A 17,801-nucleotide genomic window follows, 5' to 3' on the forward strand; every position below is an offset into this window, starting at 1 on the left:
AAGGAGAGAAAAAGGATCCAAAAAATTGGGAATTTGGGAGAATCAGAAAAAGAAGGTGAAGACAATATCAATGGAGAAAAGCTTCAAATTCACCTTTGCAATTTTTGTACTCATACTTGTGTGTTAGAGAGAGAGATTACCTGATTTTTCTTGGAGATGAGGAACTTTAGCTAAGGTGTTACTTGTTAAACTGAAAAAAAAAAAATAAGTGCTGAAAAAATTGTTTGTTTAGATGTTAAAATAGTGTTGAAATCATTAAAATTAAGCGCTAAATTCGTAGAATCATGTTTGTTACACATTGCTGAAACTGGTAAATTATCTTTTTTACCCTTATAATCATATTATACATTGTTTGTATGTTTCAAATGCCTAATTCTTATCAAACACAATAAAATATATTATTTCGTATAAAATTAAAATACAATTCACTTTTAAATAATAAGTAATACTCAAAATTTTAATTTCTAAATAATAATTTTTACTTCTAAAATCCCATAAATTTCAAATTAAAAACAATAATGTCATACAAATCACCAAAATTTGAAATCAACATTATCATAACATGTGTTCATACAACACACATAATATTCTCTCTCATAATAACAGTTGGAGCATCTCATCATCTTATTTCAAAGATGAAATAACTTAATTTTGGATGAATAATTTTTTATGAAAATGAAGAATGTGTAATTATAAAAACACCCCACGAATTAATAAAGGCAACCCACACCATAGCCAATTTTTTTTAATCTTATATGGGTTAAATTTTTTGGAATGAGCCAATTTTTTGTGAGGATAATCTATATGGTCTGGAGATCATCCTCACCAAAAATCAGCTCATTCCAAACTTCTAATCACATCAAAATTGATTTTCAAAAAAAAAATAATAATAAATGGACGATTTATGTATTTTGAACTTGTTTTGATGGGGTTAGAAGTTTTGGGATGGACTGGTTTTTGGTGAGGATGATCTCTTCATTGTCGAGATCTTCCTCACCAAAAATCAACTCATTCCGAAACTTTTAACCCATATAAGACAAAACAATTAGGCTATGGTGTGTGTTTATTAGTTTGTGGGGTACTTATATCATTATCCGTGGGATATAAGAGGTAACATCCTTTTAAGTATAAAGGCATACTTGTCTGTGCCGAAAAAGAGAAGTACTTACCTCTTCAGAGAAAAACTTAAGCATCAAAATAGTACTGAATTTTTTTCACTTATTTTCAACTATAAGCATTGAAAATATGAAGTAAACAAACGCGTTAATTTGACAAAAGGTGTTGAATTTTTTTTTTTTTTTGTTTTTCAGCACTAAGTACTAAAAATTAACTCAAATAAACAATGCCTAAGACTACAATCGAGTAGAAAGTTGTGAATTTTCATCAATTTAGATGAAAATTGAGTATAGAGAGTCGTATGTGTTGAATCTTTCAAATATGCATGTTAAACCAGCTTACGCAAGTTTTCGAACTTTCAATGTGAACCAACTGTTCTCAAATACACATTTGACTCTTTTCCCCTTAGTCTATTTAGAAGACCTTGTCGAGGTTGTTCTCAAGGTCTTGTGTTCAAACCCCTCGAATCCCTTATACTAATGTTAATTGTTAACTACTAATCCCACCAAACAAAACAAAAAAATAGAGGTCAAGAGATACACGTCATCAATTTAAAAAGATGGAGGGATATTTCTAATATTCAGTAAAATTAGGTGGCCATGTTTAAATCACCCTTTTTAAGGGTAAAATAGTAAAGTTACATCTATTATAAATTTACCTTTTATAATAAATAAAAAATTAAAAAAAAAAATGAGAAGGTAAAATAGTAAAATGACATGTTTTGTGTCAGGGGAGGTAAATGTAATTATCAAAAAGTTAAAAGGTCAATATAGAATTATACCAAATCATAGGAGTTTAAAATTAAAATTAGTTGATTACCAAAAATGGCCAATAAATTATGATTTAATAAGACCGCACCACCGTCCAAAGCCTCTCCAAAGCATCGTTCGTTAAAGAGATTCTTTTTTTTTTTCGGTTTTCTCTTCAAAATGTACACATAAGCAAGAAGCAGTAGCAGAATTGTTGATCATATCTCGTTACAGTTGTTAATGGCGTCTCCTCTTCTCCTTTCAAATCCTTCATTCTCCATTTCTCACAACTCTTCTTACTTTGCTACTAAAACTAGAATCCTCCTTGCTTCTAATCGTTCTTCAATCTTCTATTCTTCTTCTTCTTCTTTTTCAAAATCTACAATTTTCAATCAGAAACTTAATAACTCTTTCAAATCCCTGAAGATTTGTGCTGGCGCATCGGTAGGAGAAACTGAGGAGAAGAATTCTGTAGTCTCTGATGATTTGCAGATTGGTGAGGATTCAGCTAAGTTCGATCTTGGTGAGCAGAAGATTTCTTCTTGGATTTATTTTACTGGAATTTTAGGAGTTGTTCTCTTTGCGCTTGATGTCTTCTGGATCGATTCGTCTTTCGGAATTGGACTCGGAAAGGCATTTATCGATTCTGTTTCGGGGTTGTCCGAAAGCCATGAGGTTAGTTTGTTTTTACTTCATTTATAGTTTTTTTTTTTTTTTTTTTTTTAAATTGAATTTCTGTTATGTTGATTGATAGAAAATTAGAAATAGAACCAGAATTATAGATAGTAATACAAGAAATTGAACTTCAAAAAGAAAAAAATTGATTTAGGTTTAGTGAGATGGCTAAAGAAGAAAAAAAAATTGAGAGCTTCAAAAAGATTGAGAGCCGCTATTGGCACCCCAACATTTACTTATTACACCCCATCAAACATAAAGAAAATAAGTAAATGGTTGGAAAAAAAAAAAAAAAGAGTAAAAATTGGGATGCCAATAGAAGCTCTCCCATTTTAATATTTTTTTGCTAGGTTTCTATTTTTTGGGTTAGGAAATATGTGCCTAATTATTATTGTAAGTGTTATAATATTTTGCAATGTTGAGATTATTTTTTGAACTAAACCTTGGTAATGTTTGAAGAGTGTTTTAATCTTTAATTGGGGTGTGATAAATAATTTAATAAATTGGGATGTAATAAGTAAAAGTTGGGGTGCCAATAGCAGTTCTAGAAAAAATAACAGAGAGAAATTTGAGGTTCAATATGATTTTAATCGAAGTATGTTATGTATTTATGACCAAAAAAAAAAAAACAAATATTTCTAACTAAATCAAAACAAATCGAACTTCAATTCATAGTTGCCAGAAAGGGAAATGAGTAAAAGACAACTCCAAAATTCCAATCAAACTCAAATGTTTACAACCATGGTGAATTAGCCGACCAGATTTTTTCGAGGTCTTCCAAATCCTCCGAGCTAGTCTCTTATCTTGTCGACAACACTCAAGGCTAACATGTGTCCCTCATCGAAAGCTAACAATAGGATTACCAATCTCTACTTTGAAATAATTGTCTTGTATCTTTCCTTGGATATAAAACTCTTTCTGGTCAACCTTATCAAGGTTTGGCCATCAAGAATGCATTAGGATAAATGTGTCCTTGTTAGATAGATCTCTCCATATATAATTCGACACTAATCTTTCTATCAACTTCACTCTCTAATATGAAGGTAAGTTGGTTTACTATTCCTTTCTCATGGTTTTAGATCTATAAGGTTGGTTTCATCTTCAATTTCCATTTCTCCTTGCTTGAAGATAGTAGTGCAATTGTTCGTTCCCTATTCCATGATTATCCTTCAATTCCTTATTCTGGCCCTGTTTCGTTGTTAACTCAAACATTTTGGTCAGGGACATTATGATCTTTTGTACATTTTGAGTCACAATGGTTTATTCAAAGCATAAGCATTTTTGTTAAGGGATTTGGGTAGGATGGTACCACCTTGCCATTCCGGGATTATTTGACTTATGATCGCTGTAATAACATGTCAATCGTGGAGAACTCTTCACCAATAGCACTAGAGTTCATTGAATTTCAAGATCTTTATTATAAGGAGAATCGACATCTTGGTATTTCCTTAGGAGTATCTAGTTATTCTTTAGTCTACAAATAGAAGTAGTGGTTAGAGATTAATATTTTGCAGGAAAATGCGATAATGAAATTCTTGTTTATGAAAGTTAGTTACTAGAAAACATCATGAATTTCGTAGTTCTTTAATTCTATCTTATGCTAATAAGGAGGGAAAAGTTAATTACTAAAAGTATGTGGATTGATGTGTCTTTCGACTATAGGTACACTGGATAATGTTGTGGATATGTGGATCTATTAAAGTGATTGACACTATAGTAGGGGCTGGGCTCGATTTCACATTTGTGTAATAGTATTGATGCGTATTTTATTGGTATTTTCGGGGTATATTGCCCTTTGGTTAGGAGAGAGAGGGGTGAATGTTTTTGGATAGAATTGGACTAAATTGTAGGCCTATAGGACTTCCCTTGGTGTATTGCAAGGGGGGGGGGTTAATTTAATTTCATAAGATTTTCTTTTGAGATTAAAGGTGGCAACACAATGATGAGAAACATGAAAGAATTTCGAGACATTTTGAATCATAATTTTCCAGTAGATCTTACTTTAAGAGAGTGCCTCAATCAATAATCAAGAAAACCCTACGCATGTAGATTGGATGGATTTCTCATTCCAAGATTGTGGGCGAAACATTTCCCTTCTATTGCTCAATTAGTTATCCTTAAACTAGTATTTGATCATACCTCATTACTTTTGGATACTGGGGTCCCTTCTAATATCATATTCCTTTCCATATTGAAAACATGTGGTTGCAAAACTCAAATTTCATTGATCTAGTAAGGATTTGGTTGGAGTCTTTTTTCCATCAAAGTGAAGAAATGTAAAACTATAATTGTCAAGTCTCTTTTTGAGAGCTTGGCAGGTATTTATATTAATAAAAGAGTTAATGGACATAAATGCCCTTACTCATAAGAAATAGAAAAATAAAAGTTATTAAAACAACTAAGACAAAAAATATACTAAAATAACTAGATTATTTTCAATACTCCCCCTCAAGCTAGGGCAAATATATCAACTAAATCCAACTTGACAAGATGAGAATTAGTGATAGAAGGACCAACAGACTTCGTAAGCATGTCGACAAGCTGATCTGAAGAAGGTACGAAGACTGTTTAAAGATCACCAGATCAAACTTTCTCCTTAAGAAAGTGAATATCAACCTCAATATGCCTAGGTCTCTCATGAAGAACTTAGTTAGAAGCAAGCATGATAGCAAACTTGTTGTCACAAAACAAAGTGGAGGAACCAGAAATAGGAAATCTCAACTCTGTCAGCATAAATCGAAGCCAAATAAGCTCGCATGTCCAAGGGCCATAGCACGATACTCAGGTTCAGTAGAAGAACAAAAAATTACATTTTGTTTCTTACTTTTCCATGAGATTAGGCTATCACCATAGAAAGTACAGAAACCAAAGATAGATCTCTTATTTATAAGAGAACTAGCATAATCAGCATTTGTGAAATAAGACAAAGGTGGCTGAGCAGTGGAAGAGCATAAAAGCCAAGATCAGGATGCGACTTCAAGTAATGAAAAATATGATAAGCGACATCAAGATGAGAAGTATGCGGAGTATGCATGAACTGACTGACCACAGTAACCACAAAGGACAAATTCGGTTTAGTGTTAGTCAGATAAATCAGACAACGTACAAGTCTCAGATAAGAAGAAGGATCTGATAAAAGTTCACCAGATTCAGTATGTAGATGATGATTCTGGTCCATATGAGAGGAGGCAAAACAACAACCAAGCATTCCAGTATCTTAAAGGAGATCCAATGTGCATTTGCGCTGAGATAGTGAAATACCCCGGTGAAAGCGGATCACTTCTATCCCCAAAAAGTACTTGAGTGGACCAAAGTACTTAACCTTAAAAACACGTCCCAATAGTACCTTAACTTTGTCAATTCACTGTGCATTATCTCCAGTCACGATAATATCATCCACATAAACCAAGACAATGGTGCAATGACCATCCATTCCTCGATGAACAAAGCAAGTATGATCTGAGTGGCATCTAGAAAACTCTATAGATAAAATAACCTTAGAAAACTGTTGAAACTAGGCTTGCAGGGACTTCTTTAGGCCATGTAGAGATTTAAGAATGTGGCTTACCTTCCCAAACTACTCCCCTTAAAGACGAAACCCAGGAGGAGAGTCTATATAAATAACCTCAATCATATCACCATTTAGAAATGTATTCTTCATATCAAGTTGGTGAAGTGGCCAGGAGTTACACGCAGCTAAAGAGATAAGAAGTCGAATAGTGAAAATTTTGGCGACAGGAGCAAACGTGGCACCAAAATCTTTTCCTAGATTCTGTGTAAACCCCTTAACAACTAGGCTTACTGATCAACAGTGCTATTGGCGAGATATTTCACAATGAAGACCCATTTACAACCAATGGTCCACTCCCTAGATGGAAGAGTAACGAGCTCCCAGGTATTATTTTTCTGCAAAGTATCCATCTCAATAGTCATAGCTTTAGTCCTCTGAGGGTCTTGCAAAGCCTCTGATGCAGACCGATGAACTCGAATAGAATCAGTGGTTACAAGGTAGGCCTGATAAGAGGAAGAAAGACCCTGCTAGAAAACGAGTTGGGCAATAGGATAATCAGTCACACACACCCGCTTACCTTTGCGAAGGACAATAAGTAAGTGAGAGTCAGAAATAAAAGGGATAAGAACAAGTATATGTGTAAAGGTAGGATATGATATACCTGAATCCAAGGAGAAGGTTGGCAAGGGTGGAGAGTGGCAAAAGCAACGAGTGTAGACCTTAAGCATCGGTGAAGATGTGGAAAAAGCTGAAAGAAGGAAACACTATAGGAGATGGGTCCTGCAAAGTAGATGTGGCATGAAAATATGGAATATTTTCAAAGAAAGTAATATCAAAAGAGTGTATGACACGGTGAGAAACTAGATCATAACACCAATATCCATTTGACCTAGAGGAGTAACCTAAGAAAATGCATCAAATGGTTTTGTCATCCAATTTTGTCTAATTGGGAGTCCTGTCCCGAATAAAACACTTGCACTCAAAGACTCGAGATATAATAGGGAAGACAATGCTATGAGGTTGAAGGACATGAAGAAACACATGTCCTTTTAAGGTGCGACTCGGAACTCGGTTAAGAAGAAAAGCCACAATGAAGACTATCATATTCCAATATGCCTTACAAACATGCATTCCTCGAAGAAGACAACAGACAATGTTCATGAGGTGGCGATTCTTGTGTTTTGCCACCCCATCCTGCTCAAGAGTACAAGGACAAGTTAACTGGTGAAGCATACCATACTTATGAAGATGGGAACGAATCCCATCAGATATATATCCCCCCCCTTATCCGACATAAGAGATTTAACAGTGATATTGTACTGAGTCTGAATCATTTTAAGAAATTTAACAAAAATAGAGAGCACCTCAGAACGAGAACGCATCAGATAAACCCAAGTGCAACGAGAATAGTCCTTTATAAATGTAACATAATATCTATGACCATTAAAAACAGTAATAGCGGAAAGTCCCTACACATCAAAATTAACTAAATCAAATATTGCATTAAATTTATGCATACGATGAATATAAGAAGTACGTGTATGTTTAGAAAGTTCACACACAAAGCATTGAAATTTGTGTCCACTACAAGCAGTTTTTAAAGCAGGAAATAAAGAACATTAGTGCTAAAAATTGGCATGTCCTAAGCGAGCAAAACCATAAATCTAGATTTTGAAATGAAAACGTGTGGCTCCCAAAAGACGGAAGCACAGAAGTCGGAACAACAGTAAGTTGAGATCCAAACAAGTGCAACCCATCCCTCGTATACCCCTTGCCAAAAATCCTCCTCGAAGTCAAGTCTTGAAAAATACAGTGAGTAGGAAAAAAAGTAACTGAGCTATTTTGAGATTTAATAAAACTATTCACAGACAAAAAATTAAAAGATGGGTAAGGGACATGAAACATAGAATCTAGGAAAATCCCAGAGGATAAAGGTATGGTACTCTTGCTGTGGATAGGTGTAAGAGATCCATCAGCAAGACAAACCTCCTTATGGGTGGTAGGAAAAGTAGAAGAAATAAAATGGCTAGACTCACCAATCATGTATTCAAATGCACTAGAATCAATAACCCATGTCAGAGGATCAGAGCAAGACTAAGTGACATGAAAAACAGAGGATATACCTGGAGGCGTAGTAACTGAGGCCACGATCGAAGATGAGTGAGTGTGAGCATGAATCTAATCCCAGACAATAGTGGCAGTCTAAGTCTGTAACTGTTGCAAATCAATAGTGCCAAGTGAAGGCGGTTTAGTAAGGAATAGATGATGACTCCACTATAGCGGCACGAGGAGCAGACTGTCCAAAAGATGGAGTGGCAGGAAATCTCTACATATAGGGATAGAGCTGAAAACAGCGGGCCTTCTCATGGCCAGCCTTTCCACAATGACTGCAAATAAGGGCATTCCCTTTATCCCGACCACAGCTACTCTGACCTCGATTCGCAGATCCCGGGGTATGAGAGTTGGAGAAACTCAAGTTGGTTTCTAGAACCATCTAATCTATAGTTAGAGCAAAAAGAATGCTAGGGACCTGAGTCTGAAAAGGAACTATACGATTACGACACTCATCATTGTCAATGGTCACAAATATCTCAAATAAATGAGGTAAAAGAGTGGTATTAAGGATCTGGGCCGAAGTGCCTCAAACTCAGGGCGTAAACCAATGAGAAATTGGTATGTCTGATATCAAACAATCCTCTTAACCACAAACCCGACTGCTCCATAGACTCATAATGAGAGAGCTCCTCCCAATAGGACTAAAGAAATCCAAAATAATCATCTAGACTCTATGTTCCTTGGGTAGCATAGGCAATGTCTCGGTAAAGCTCATAAATCCTAGTGTGAGCATATGCCTGAGTGAGGGCTGACCACAAAGGTAGAACAATTTCATGATCCATAAACATCGTATAGATCCGCTGCTCCATTGAATTAAATAGCCATCCAAGAATAGTGCAGTTGTCAGTCTCCCATTATTCAAAGGGATCAGTGAAGGGTGGTTTAATAACGATGCCCAAAAGCTATCCAGATTTACCTCTACTACCCAAATAAAGTCGCACAAACCGAGACTAGGACTGAAAATTCCGACCATCTAGTAGGGCAATGGTTATAAGTTGGACTGAGGAATTTGCCCCAAGAGTTGTGTTGGAATCCTTGGTCTCATGAGTTGTCGTCGTTGCGCACTATGAACAACAAAACTTTGGATTGAAGGGAGATCTCCCATAGTATCAACGCAAGATGAAAGGAACCATGAGGTAAAGGGCAGTAGAGTAGTAATACTGTCAAAGGGCAGCAACAAGGACAAAAATCAATGGCAGCACCTCTGTTGCTATCATATACCACTAAAGATTCACCTAACTGCTGTCGCAAGTCACAAGAGAAGCCCACACAACAACTACTGTAGTCTCATGGTTAACACAACCCCAAAAAGTCACCTCGTTCACCTAGTTGCTGTCGGCAGCACCTCTGTTGCTATTGTATACCACCAAAGACCCATCTAGCTGTTGTCGCATGTCACAAGAGAAGCCCTACACAGCCATTATTGTTGTCACAGGGTTAACACAACCCCAAAAAGTAACCCAGTTGTTGTCACAGGTCAGTGGCTGCTGTCGCAGGGTTAACACAGCCCCAAACAATAGCCCAGTTGCTGTCGCACACACCTAAACAATCACTGCTACTGTCACAGGGTTAACACAAATCCAAAAAAGGCGACGTAGTTGCTGTCGCAGGCTAGAGGAGATCCAAAAAAGCAACCGAGATGCTGTCGCAGGCCAGAGGAAATCCAAAAAGGCAACCAAGTTGTTGTCGTAGGCCAGAGGAGATCCAAAAAAGCAAACTAGTTGTTGTCGCAGGCCAGAGGAGACTCCCTGGTTGCTGTCACAGGGTGAACATAACTCCAAAGAACAGCCCAGTAGCTGTCGCACACACCTACACAGCCACTATTGCTGTCGCAGGTCACCAAAGAGTACGTCTGTAGGGCAAAGAACCCTATAGTAGGTAACCAACAATGCTAACACCCTAACGTAAGGCAAAGAATACAGTGCAGAATCGTAGGATGTGAAGGACATATAAAACTCTATCGCAACATACGATAAAGGAAAAAAACACAAAAAAAGACCCCCGAAGGGGAGACCTAACAGAGCTACTACTAGGTTATTAGGTCTCAAGTTCTAGGGATGTGGAAGAAGAAAGAAAAGAGGAGAGGAGAGAAGAGAAGAGAGGAGACTTCAAGGTCCTAAAAACTAAAGAGGGACTCAAGGGGAGGGGACGATGAGTTTTCTAGGCTCTGATACCAAGAAGAATTGTAGAACTATAATTGTCAAGTCTCTTTCTGAGAACTTGGCATGTATTTATATTAATAAAAGAGTTAATGGACATAAATGCCTTTACACATAAGAAACAAAAATAAATAAAAGTTACTAAAACAACTAGGATAGTAAATATACTGAAATAACTAGATTATTTTCAATACAAAGGAAGGACCTGATTTTCGTTTTAGAGATAAATGGTCTTAAGGATAAGCTAAATCTTGGAATAAAGAAGAATTCAAAACAGTGAATAAAAAGGGAAAGAAATAAGAAAGAAAGGGAGGTTCTACCCAAAATTCAATGTGAATAAATCTAAAGGTTTAGTTTCAAAGGATGATTAAGTCTTTAAGAGATTAGGTAGAGTAAAAGGTCAGATGGCTAAAAAGGAGGATAACAACACCAAGTTTTTTCATCAAATAATGAGTGCTCACAAAAAATCAAACGTATATCTAGAATGGTCATTAGAGGTAATATTGTAGAAGGTGAGGATCGCATTAGGGAGGGTAGATTTCTACTAAATCTAGTATGGAATGAAAGATGTCTCGTATCTAAGGATGAATAGTTTAGTGTGTGCCACTTACGAACTTATTACTAAAATGTTTGTGTAAAGGATTAAGGTGGGAGCGTTCGGCAGACAATCTTAGGGGGACAACATTGGGAGACAAATCATGCTCACAAAAAATCAGCTCAATCTGAAACTTCTAACCCCATCAAAAGTGGTTTACAAATGATATATGTGTTATGCAAGGTGCTTTTTTCAAAGGCAAATGAATCTTGGATGGGTTTTGTTTTTAATAACTGTATATATTCTAGAATTAAATCAGGTAGGTCAAACTCATAGTAAAATTGATTTGGAAAAGCATATGACGACATCAATTAGGTTTTAGTTTTGAACTATATGAAAGGGATAATTGGTTTTGTTTGTGTGGAGAAGGTGGATCATAAAATGTGTATCTTCTACTAGTCTATTTAGGTGAATGATTATCCAATCAGGTATTTCAATTGTTCAAGATGTCTAAGACAATGTGATGATTTATCTCACTTCTATCTGATATCGTTGTAGAAGCACTATGGAGAGTTATTTCTCAAATAATCCAAAATAGAAGTATGGAAGTTTCATTAAGAGAAGGAAGTACGATGGTATCTCATCTTTAGCTTGCAAAGAATACTATTATGTATGTTGAGCTTCTATTTCCCAGCTTCAATTTTGTAATGGTTTCTTGTGTTGTTTCAAGCGGTCTTAGGTCCAGCCATTAACCTCACAAAAAAATAAGGTGTTTTGTTTGAATCGGTCCTAATATTGACTATTTAGCAGGAGTGTCATTGCATGAGGTCAGTCATTTCCCATCTCAAATAATATCTTGCCCTCCTAGGGCTAGTTATAGGTCATAGGTGGTTTGCGATCTGATAGTTCATAGAAGTAGCAAAAAACTAGGTTCATTGAAGTCCGTATATCTCTCTAAAGGTGGTAAGATAGTTTTTATTTAAGATTTCTGTATGTACCATCCTTGTGTATTTCATGTCTCTATTCTTCATTCCTGAATCAATTGAGAATCAAATGGAAAAAACAAATCTCGTGGAATAATAATGTTGGATCTAAATTTCACCTTGTTATTGGAAATGCATTTGCTCCCTTAAGAAAGGAGGTGGTTTCAGATTGCAGAGAATTAAAACTGTCAACTTTCCTTGTTGTGGAAGTAGTAGAGATTTGGAGTGAAACTTTCTAACCTCTAGAGGAAGCTTATTCTAGACAGATCTGGAACTAGAAACCTAGATTTGAAGAATGGTGATCTCAGTCTCCATACGTTGCAGAGTTTGGAAATGCTTTCAAAAGTGTTAAATGACTTTAAAATGGAATTGGTTTTAGGGAATGTAAAAGTAATAGGATTTGATTCTGGGAAGATGGTAGGCATAATGATTCCTCTCTAATGAGTTAACTTTTTGGTCCATATGATATCTAGAATTAAAAAAATAAAAACGTCAGTCCAGAGTTTCTGAATGTCTAATTTATTCTTATATATAGGTATTATGATACTTTTCCTTTATTCATTTAACATATTTTTTAAGCTTTACAATATTATTCAATACCTTAGTTTGACATGTTGGGAATCACTTCTGGTAAACTTGGAAAACATCGATTAAAATTAATTTAGGATCGAAAATCTTGGAACAATTTCTTAAATCTTCGCATGGTTGTACGTTGAACCCAATTAAAAACAACCAAAGTAAAACTAATTAGTTGTTTAGGTTTTTCCTTTTTTTTTTTTTACTGAGAAATCAATCCAATATATACAAACTTCAAAAATCAATGAGTCTACTATATGGTGGGCAATCTATTCTTCCAGCTGAAATGAGAGATTGTCAAATGGTACCTCTCCCTTCTCTTAGTCATCCCTCACAGAAGTAGGGCTCAAAGTTTTAACTGCCCTAACCTAGCCGTCCCACACTTTTGCATATATAATAAACCTCTAAACAAGTTTAGGTCATATAGGTTGCTAACATAAAACAAAACAATTAATTAACCTATAGTTATCAATTCTGGAATTGCAAAGTAACGTAAGATTTCCATTTTGCAACTACATCCCTATAATATAGATATTTAACCAAATAGGCCCCTTCCATGAATCAATAATTAATTTATTCCTTTTATACAGTAATATCCCATATATAAGCCCTCAGGATTTGAATTACTATCGAACCCATAGCCTATACGCATGTCATTGGGATGTCAAGATCTTTATCAAATATTTAAGAAACTCTTTCTCTAGAAAAAACAAGTGCATAAACTTAATTATAACAAATAAAATTATTTTAAATAATAAAAATAATCCTTCAAAACATGTTTGATTTATGTCTTTCCCAATCTTGGATGTTCTCAAATTTAGTACGTATGAATTCTATAATGAAAATTTATCATTACTTAAGCAGATCTCTGACCACCCCCAATATAACACAGTTTCAAGGATGCCTTCTGAGCCCACTTAGGTGTAATCAAAGTAGCTAGATAGCTAATTATTAATTAATAAGCTTTTTAGGTCCAAGCAACATAAGATCTTAGTTTGCTAAATAGAAACTCTATCCTATAGTAGCCTTCATCAAGAGGTTTCTCATACCTAACCAGTCAATGTATGATAAAAGACTCATCTGTTGAGCCTACAGTCATCACTTTGGTGCTTTGAGACTTGGCTACTTCTTATAAAATGAGAGCATGATATCATCATGGCATTCATATAAATGAATCGTCCAAGTCCATAGATGTGACCATTTCAGTTATTAGGAACCTGTAAACTAATTCTCTCATGTCAACCCTAAGCCAATCATTTAGTTAACCTAGAAGTATACTTAAGGACCTTTCAGGATCTCATGCCTCATTGATCAATGGAAAATGTTATGTACCAAGAACAATGCATACAAGAAAATGATTATATCATAATAACTCAAGAATGGGATTTAAATAAATTTCTGTCAAACATCTTTATTTAAAGAAAGTCTATTACAAAAACGACTTTTTTAGGGCACTATTTCTAAAAAGACAATCCAAAACTTCCCTTGAATTTCCTTATTTCTATCATAATACTATTTGGGCCTAAGGTCCTACTTGTTTTCACCTTTTCTAGAGGTATTTTTTATTTCTAAAAACCCTAAGAGAAACAAACAAATCTTGACGCACTAAGAGAAAAACTAATATTACATTAGGAAATAAAAAAATATATGTATTGTAGCATAGAAGTATATAATGGCTGTATTGGTATCACATTGCAAAAATTCAAAAAGTACGTGCATGTGTCAGTAAGTGTTTGACATGGAAAAAATTCAAAAAGTGTTGTGCCCTAGTTACGTAGGCCAAAATGCTTTGTCACACGTGCTCGTGAACATACACTCTCATTGGTCATGTAGATCTGGTAAGACTACTATGAATTTAGAGGACCACATTTTGTACTCTGAGGTAGGTATCATTTTAGTAGTTCTTTTTATTGGCAAGAGCTTTGCATGAGTTTTATCTACTGTATTGCATAGCTTCTTGAGAAGTTAAAATGCTGACCTTCTAACCTTTCTTCTGCAGATTGTAGTGCTGGCCCTTCTTCTCATTTTTGCCGTTTTCCACAGTGGCATGGCTAGTCTCCGAGAAGCTGGTGAGGAACTCATCGGACCACGTGCATACCGTGTTCTGTTTGCAGGGATCTCTCTTCCTTTGGCAGTCAGTGCAGTTGTGAGTTCCTATTCAATCAAGTATATTGTTGGGTAGCTTTCTTTTTTCTTTTAAGATTTTATTGTCAGTTTGGTCAAACTATCTAAATAACTTCACATGGGTTGGTGTAATTCAGGTGTACTTCATCAATCACCGGTATGATGGAATACAGTTGTGGCAGCTCCAGAGTGTTCCTGGTCTACATCAGCTAGTGTGGATTTCATCCTTCATCTCCTTTCTTTTCCTCTACCCATCGACCTTTAATTTGTTAGAAGTCGCAGCTGTCGATAAGCCTAAGTTGCATATGTGGGAAACTGGGATTATGAGAATAACCAGGCATCCACAGGTACTTCATTTACTATTGATCTGTGTGCATTCACATGCATGAAAAACTCTTTAGGCTCAGCATTGGAGGATACACGCCACAGATGCATGGTGGTCAGCCCACACCGTTGGCTTTGTCTTAGCTAGGACATTACGGCTGAAAACCAATCTGAATTGATATTTATGGGCCATTCATCGTCCTTTTTTGGCCATTCAAAAGAACCATCATCAGCATCATTGTTGAAGCCTTGTCCTGAAAATTTGTGGTTGGCTAATCAAATAATGTTCCTCCGTTCAGTTCTTCTAGAGCCATGTCTTCTATTATTAGGGCTGGAAATGGGTTGGATGAAGCATATATCCGAATCCTTATCCAACCTATATCCAGTTATCCGCATCCAATTTTTTTACCCACTTTTGTTAAGGAGGATATCTATATCCGACTATTTATCCAATTTTTTAAGGATATCCATATACCACTTGTACCCAAATTTCAAGCGGATATCCTTGTAAAATAGTCATTGTGAAGATGATGGATGAACTTTAGGGTTATAAATATATCTTATTGTGAATTTACCGTATGAAGCTCAGATAAACAGATATTGAGATTGGATCGGATGCTTATCCATATACGACCTTAAAAAAAAATGAATATAATTATTATCGACAAATTTACCCGAATTCTTAATCGGATAACAAAAATTGTACCCATACCCATATAACTGGGGTCAGATGTGTCAGGTAAGCTGATATTATTTGACCAATTGCCAGCCCTATCTATTATTTCCATAGGTATTCGTATCGCATTCACTACCTCAATCTGCATTCATTTATGTCTTAGTTGCACGTGACCACCAAACTGTCTCAATCAGGTCAAATTTTGGCCATTGTATCTCCTAGTGTGAAGTGTGAACTATTATGGAATCAATTTTGGGCTTGTGAGATTTCCTACTATGGGTTTTCTTACGATTATTATTATGGTTTAGTAGACCGATATAGGTATTTGCATTTCTTTTCAGATGGTTGGTCAGGTGATCTGGTGCTTGGCGCACACACTATGGATTGGCAACTCTGTCGCAGTAGCAGTTTCTGTTGGCTTGATAGGACACCATCTATTTGGTGTTTGGAATGGTGACAGGAGATTGGCATCACGGTATGGGGAAGCTTTTGAGGTCGTGAGGAGCCGAACAAGTGTTGTTCCTTTCGCCGCTATCATTGATGGTCGTCAAAAGTTGCCCAAAGATTACTATAAGGAATTCGTTCGGTTGCCATATCTGACAATCACAGCCTTGACATTGGGCGCATATTGGGCTCACCCACTTATGCAGGCAGCCAGTTTCCGTCTTCATTGGTAAAATGATGCAGAATCAATAACTTGTTTATGTAAGATGTACATGTCTCATTTTGTAATTCCATGAAGATGTGTAGCAGGTTTAGTTGTAACCATTTTGGAAACAAACAGAAGCCATATATAAAGTTCAATACATATAACAAAGTGTTGCGATTGGTCTGATTGCAAGGAATTTTAGTTTCCAAGGGATACGAATTCTCTGCGAAAATGGTCATGCAAAAAATGATTCTGCCATTTCATCTTACCTTGGACAATATCAAAAAGAGGGTTTTTTTTTTTTTTTTTTTCTTTTCTTTTATAGTTCTAAATTTTGAGAAGTCGGCTTAATTGGATTTTGAGGTGACTCATCCTGGAACTGTATGGAACCAACTTGTTAAGTCAACTTGTCTAAGAATTGCTGCTTCTAAGAGATCATTTTCTTGTCTCTTTTTCATGCGCAATTGATGAATTGCAAAGAAAAACAGCTTTTAATCTATTAAGTACTTTACGTAGGTCGACTTGATTGGATTTCAAGGTGAATGACCACTAGCTGATTTGGAAAAGCATTCTCTAAATCATTTGAACCAACCTGGTTTTCCATTTGACATGTCAAGTCAAAGTTTTAAGTTTTAAAACTTATAAATAAGATCAAACATCCAAGTTTCTCTTCAGAATTAATATCATGTTCTTAGTCAATCAAGCGCGAAGTCCAGAGAGAAGAAATTCATACATCATTTTCAAATAATTGATAATTAATCAAAGGTGAATTCTACGTTGAGCAAGTGTATTAAGATATGTCTTACCAAATCAATAAAATCATTTGTCATCTTATTTTGCGTATCTTGAGACAATTGGCAAAATTTTCTATGGATAACAATATTTTTGAAGATAAAAGTGAACACTAAGTCTCAAAAAGGGAACATTCACAACCCGTGCAGTCTAACAGAGACAAATTAGATGATTTTCAAAATAGATGAATTTGTTGCAAAGTGATGAACTCATTGCTTGATCTGTTGCAAAGTGATGAATTTGATGCTTGGTTTGTTTCGAAGTAGTAAATTGGCTACTTTTTCTTTTCCAAACATCGAACTCGCAACTTTGAAAATCATCAATTTTGTTGCTCGATTTGTTTCCAAGCTATAAATTCCCTTCTTGGTTCTTTTCAAAGTGACGAATTCGCTGCTTATTTCATTACTTGATTTTTATCTAAGTAGGCAGACTCAACGTTTTCCAAATAACTGCTACTCACACAAAATTACTCTTCATTTTAACAAAAATCACTTGAGGAAAGTTAAACTCGTGATACAAAACAAAATTTACTAATATGATAAATCCAAATGACTTATTAATTATTACAAATAGCTTGCAAGGGACCACCTAAGACTAAAAATGTAAAATATCTGTAAAACTAAGAGATGAACACATTTAGTCCTCTCCTCTTCATCCTTAAATTGAATAAGGTTGAAGAGAATAATCTGAATTGGTGGAGTAAAAAATTTGAAAGTTATTCTGTCATGCTTCCATCGATATAGATATATATATATATATATATATATATATATATTATATATATATATATATATAATATATATATATATAGGGAAAT

General features: G+C 35.4%; 1 protein-coding gene across 1 annotated transcript; it reads left to right on the forward strand.

The window, feature by feature from the left end:
• Positions 1-1,987: 1,987 nt before the first annotated feature.
• Positions 1,988-16,371, forward strand: LOC147382471 (15-cis-zeta-carotene isomerase, chloroplastic-like). Its single transcript, XM_086428825.1, has 4 exons — positions 1,988-2,540; positions 14,419-14,565; positions 14,681-14,890; positions 15,885-16,371. Exons 1-4 carry the CDS (start codon positions 2,106-2,108, stop codon positions 16,218-16,220), a joined length of 1,128 nt encoding a protein of 375 aa, XP_086284951.1. The 5' UTR covers positions 1,988-2,105; the 3' UTR covers positions 16,221-16,371.
• The last annotated feature ends 1,430 nt before the right edge of the window (positions 16,372-17,801 follow it).

This window comes from Akebia trifoliata, chromosome 16, assembly GCF_017979445.1.
Source record: "Akebia trifoliata isolate Shusen 1 chromosome 16, ASM1797944v1, whole genome shotgun sequence".
NCBI lineage: Eukaryota > Viridiplantae > Streptophyta > Magnoliopsida > Ranunculales > Lardizabalaceae > Akebia > Akebia trifoliata.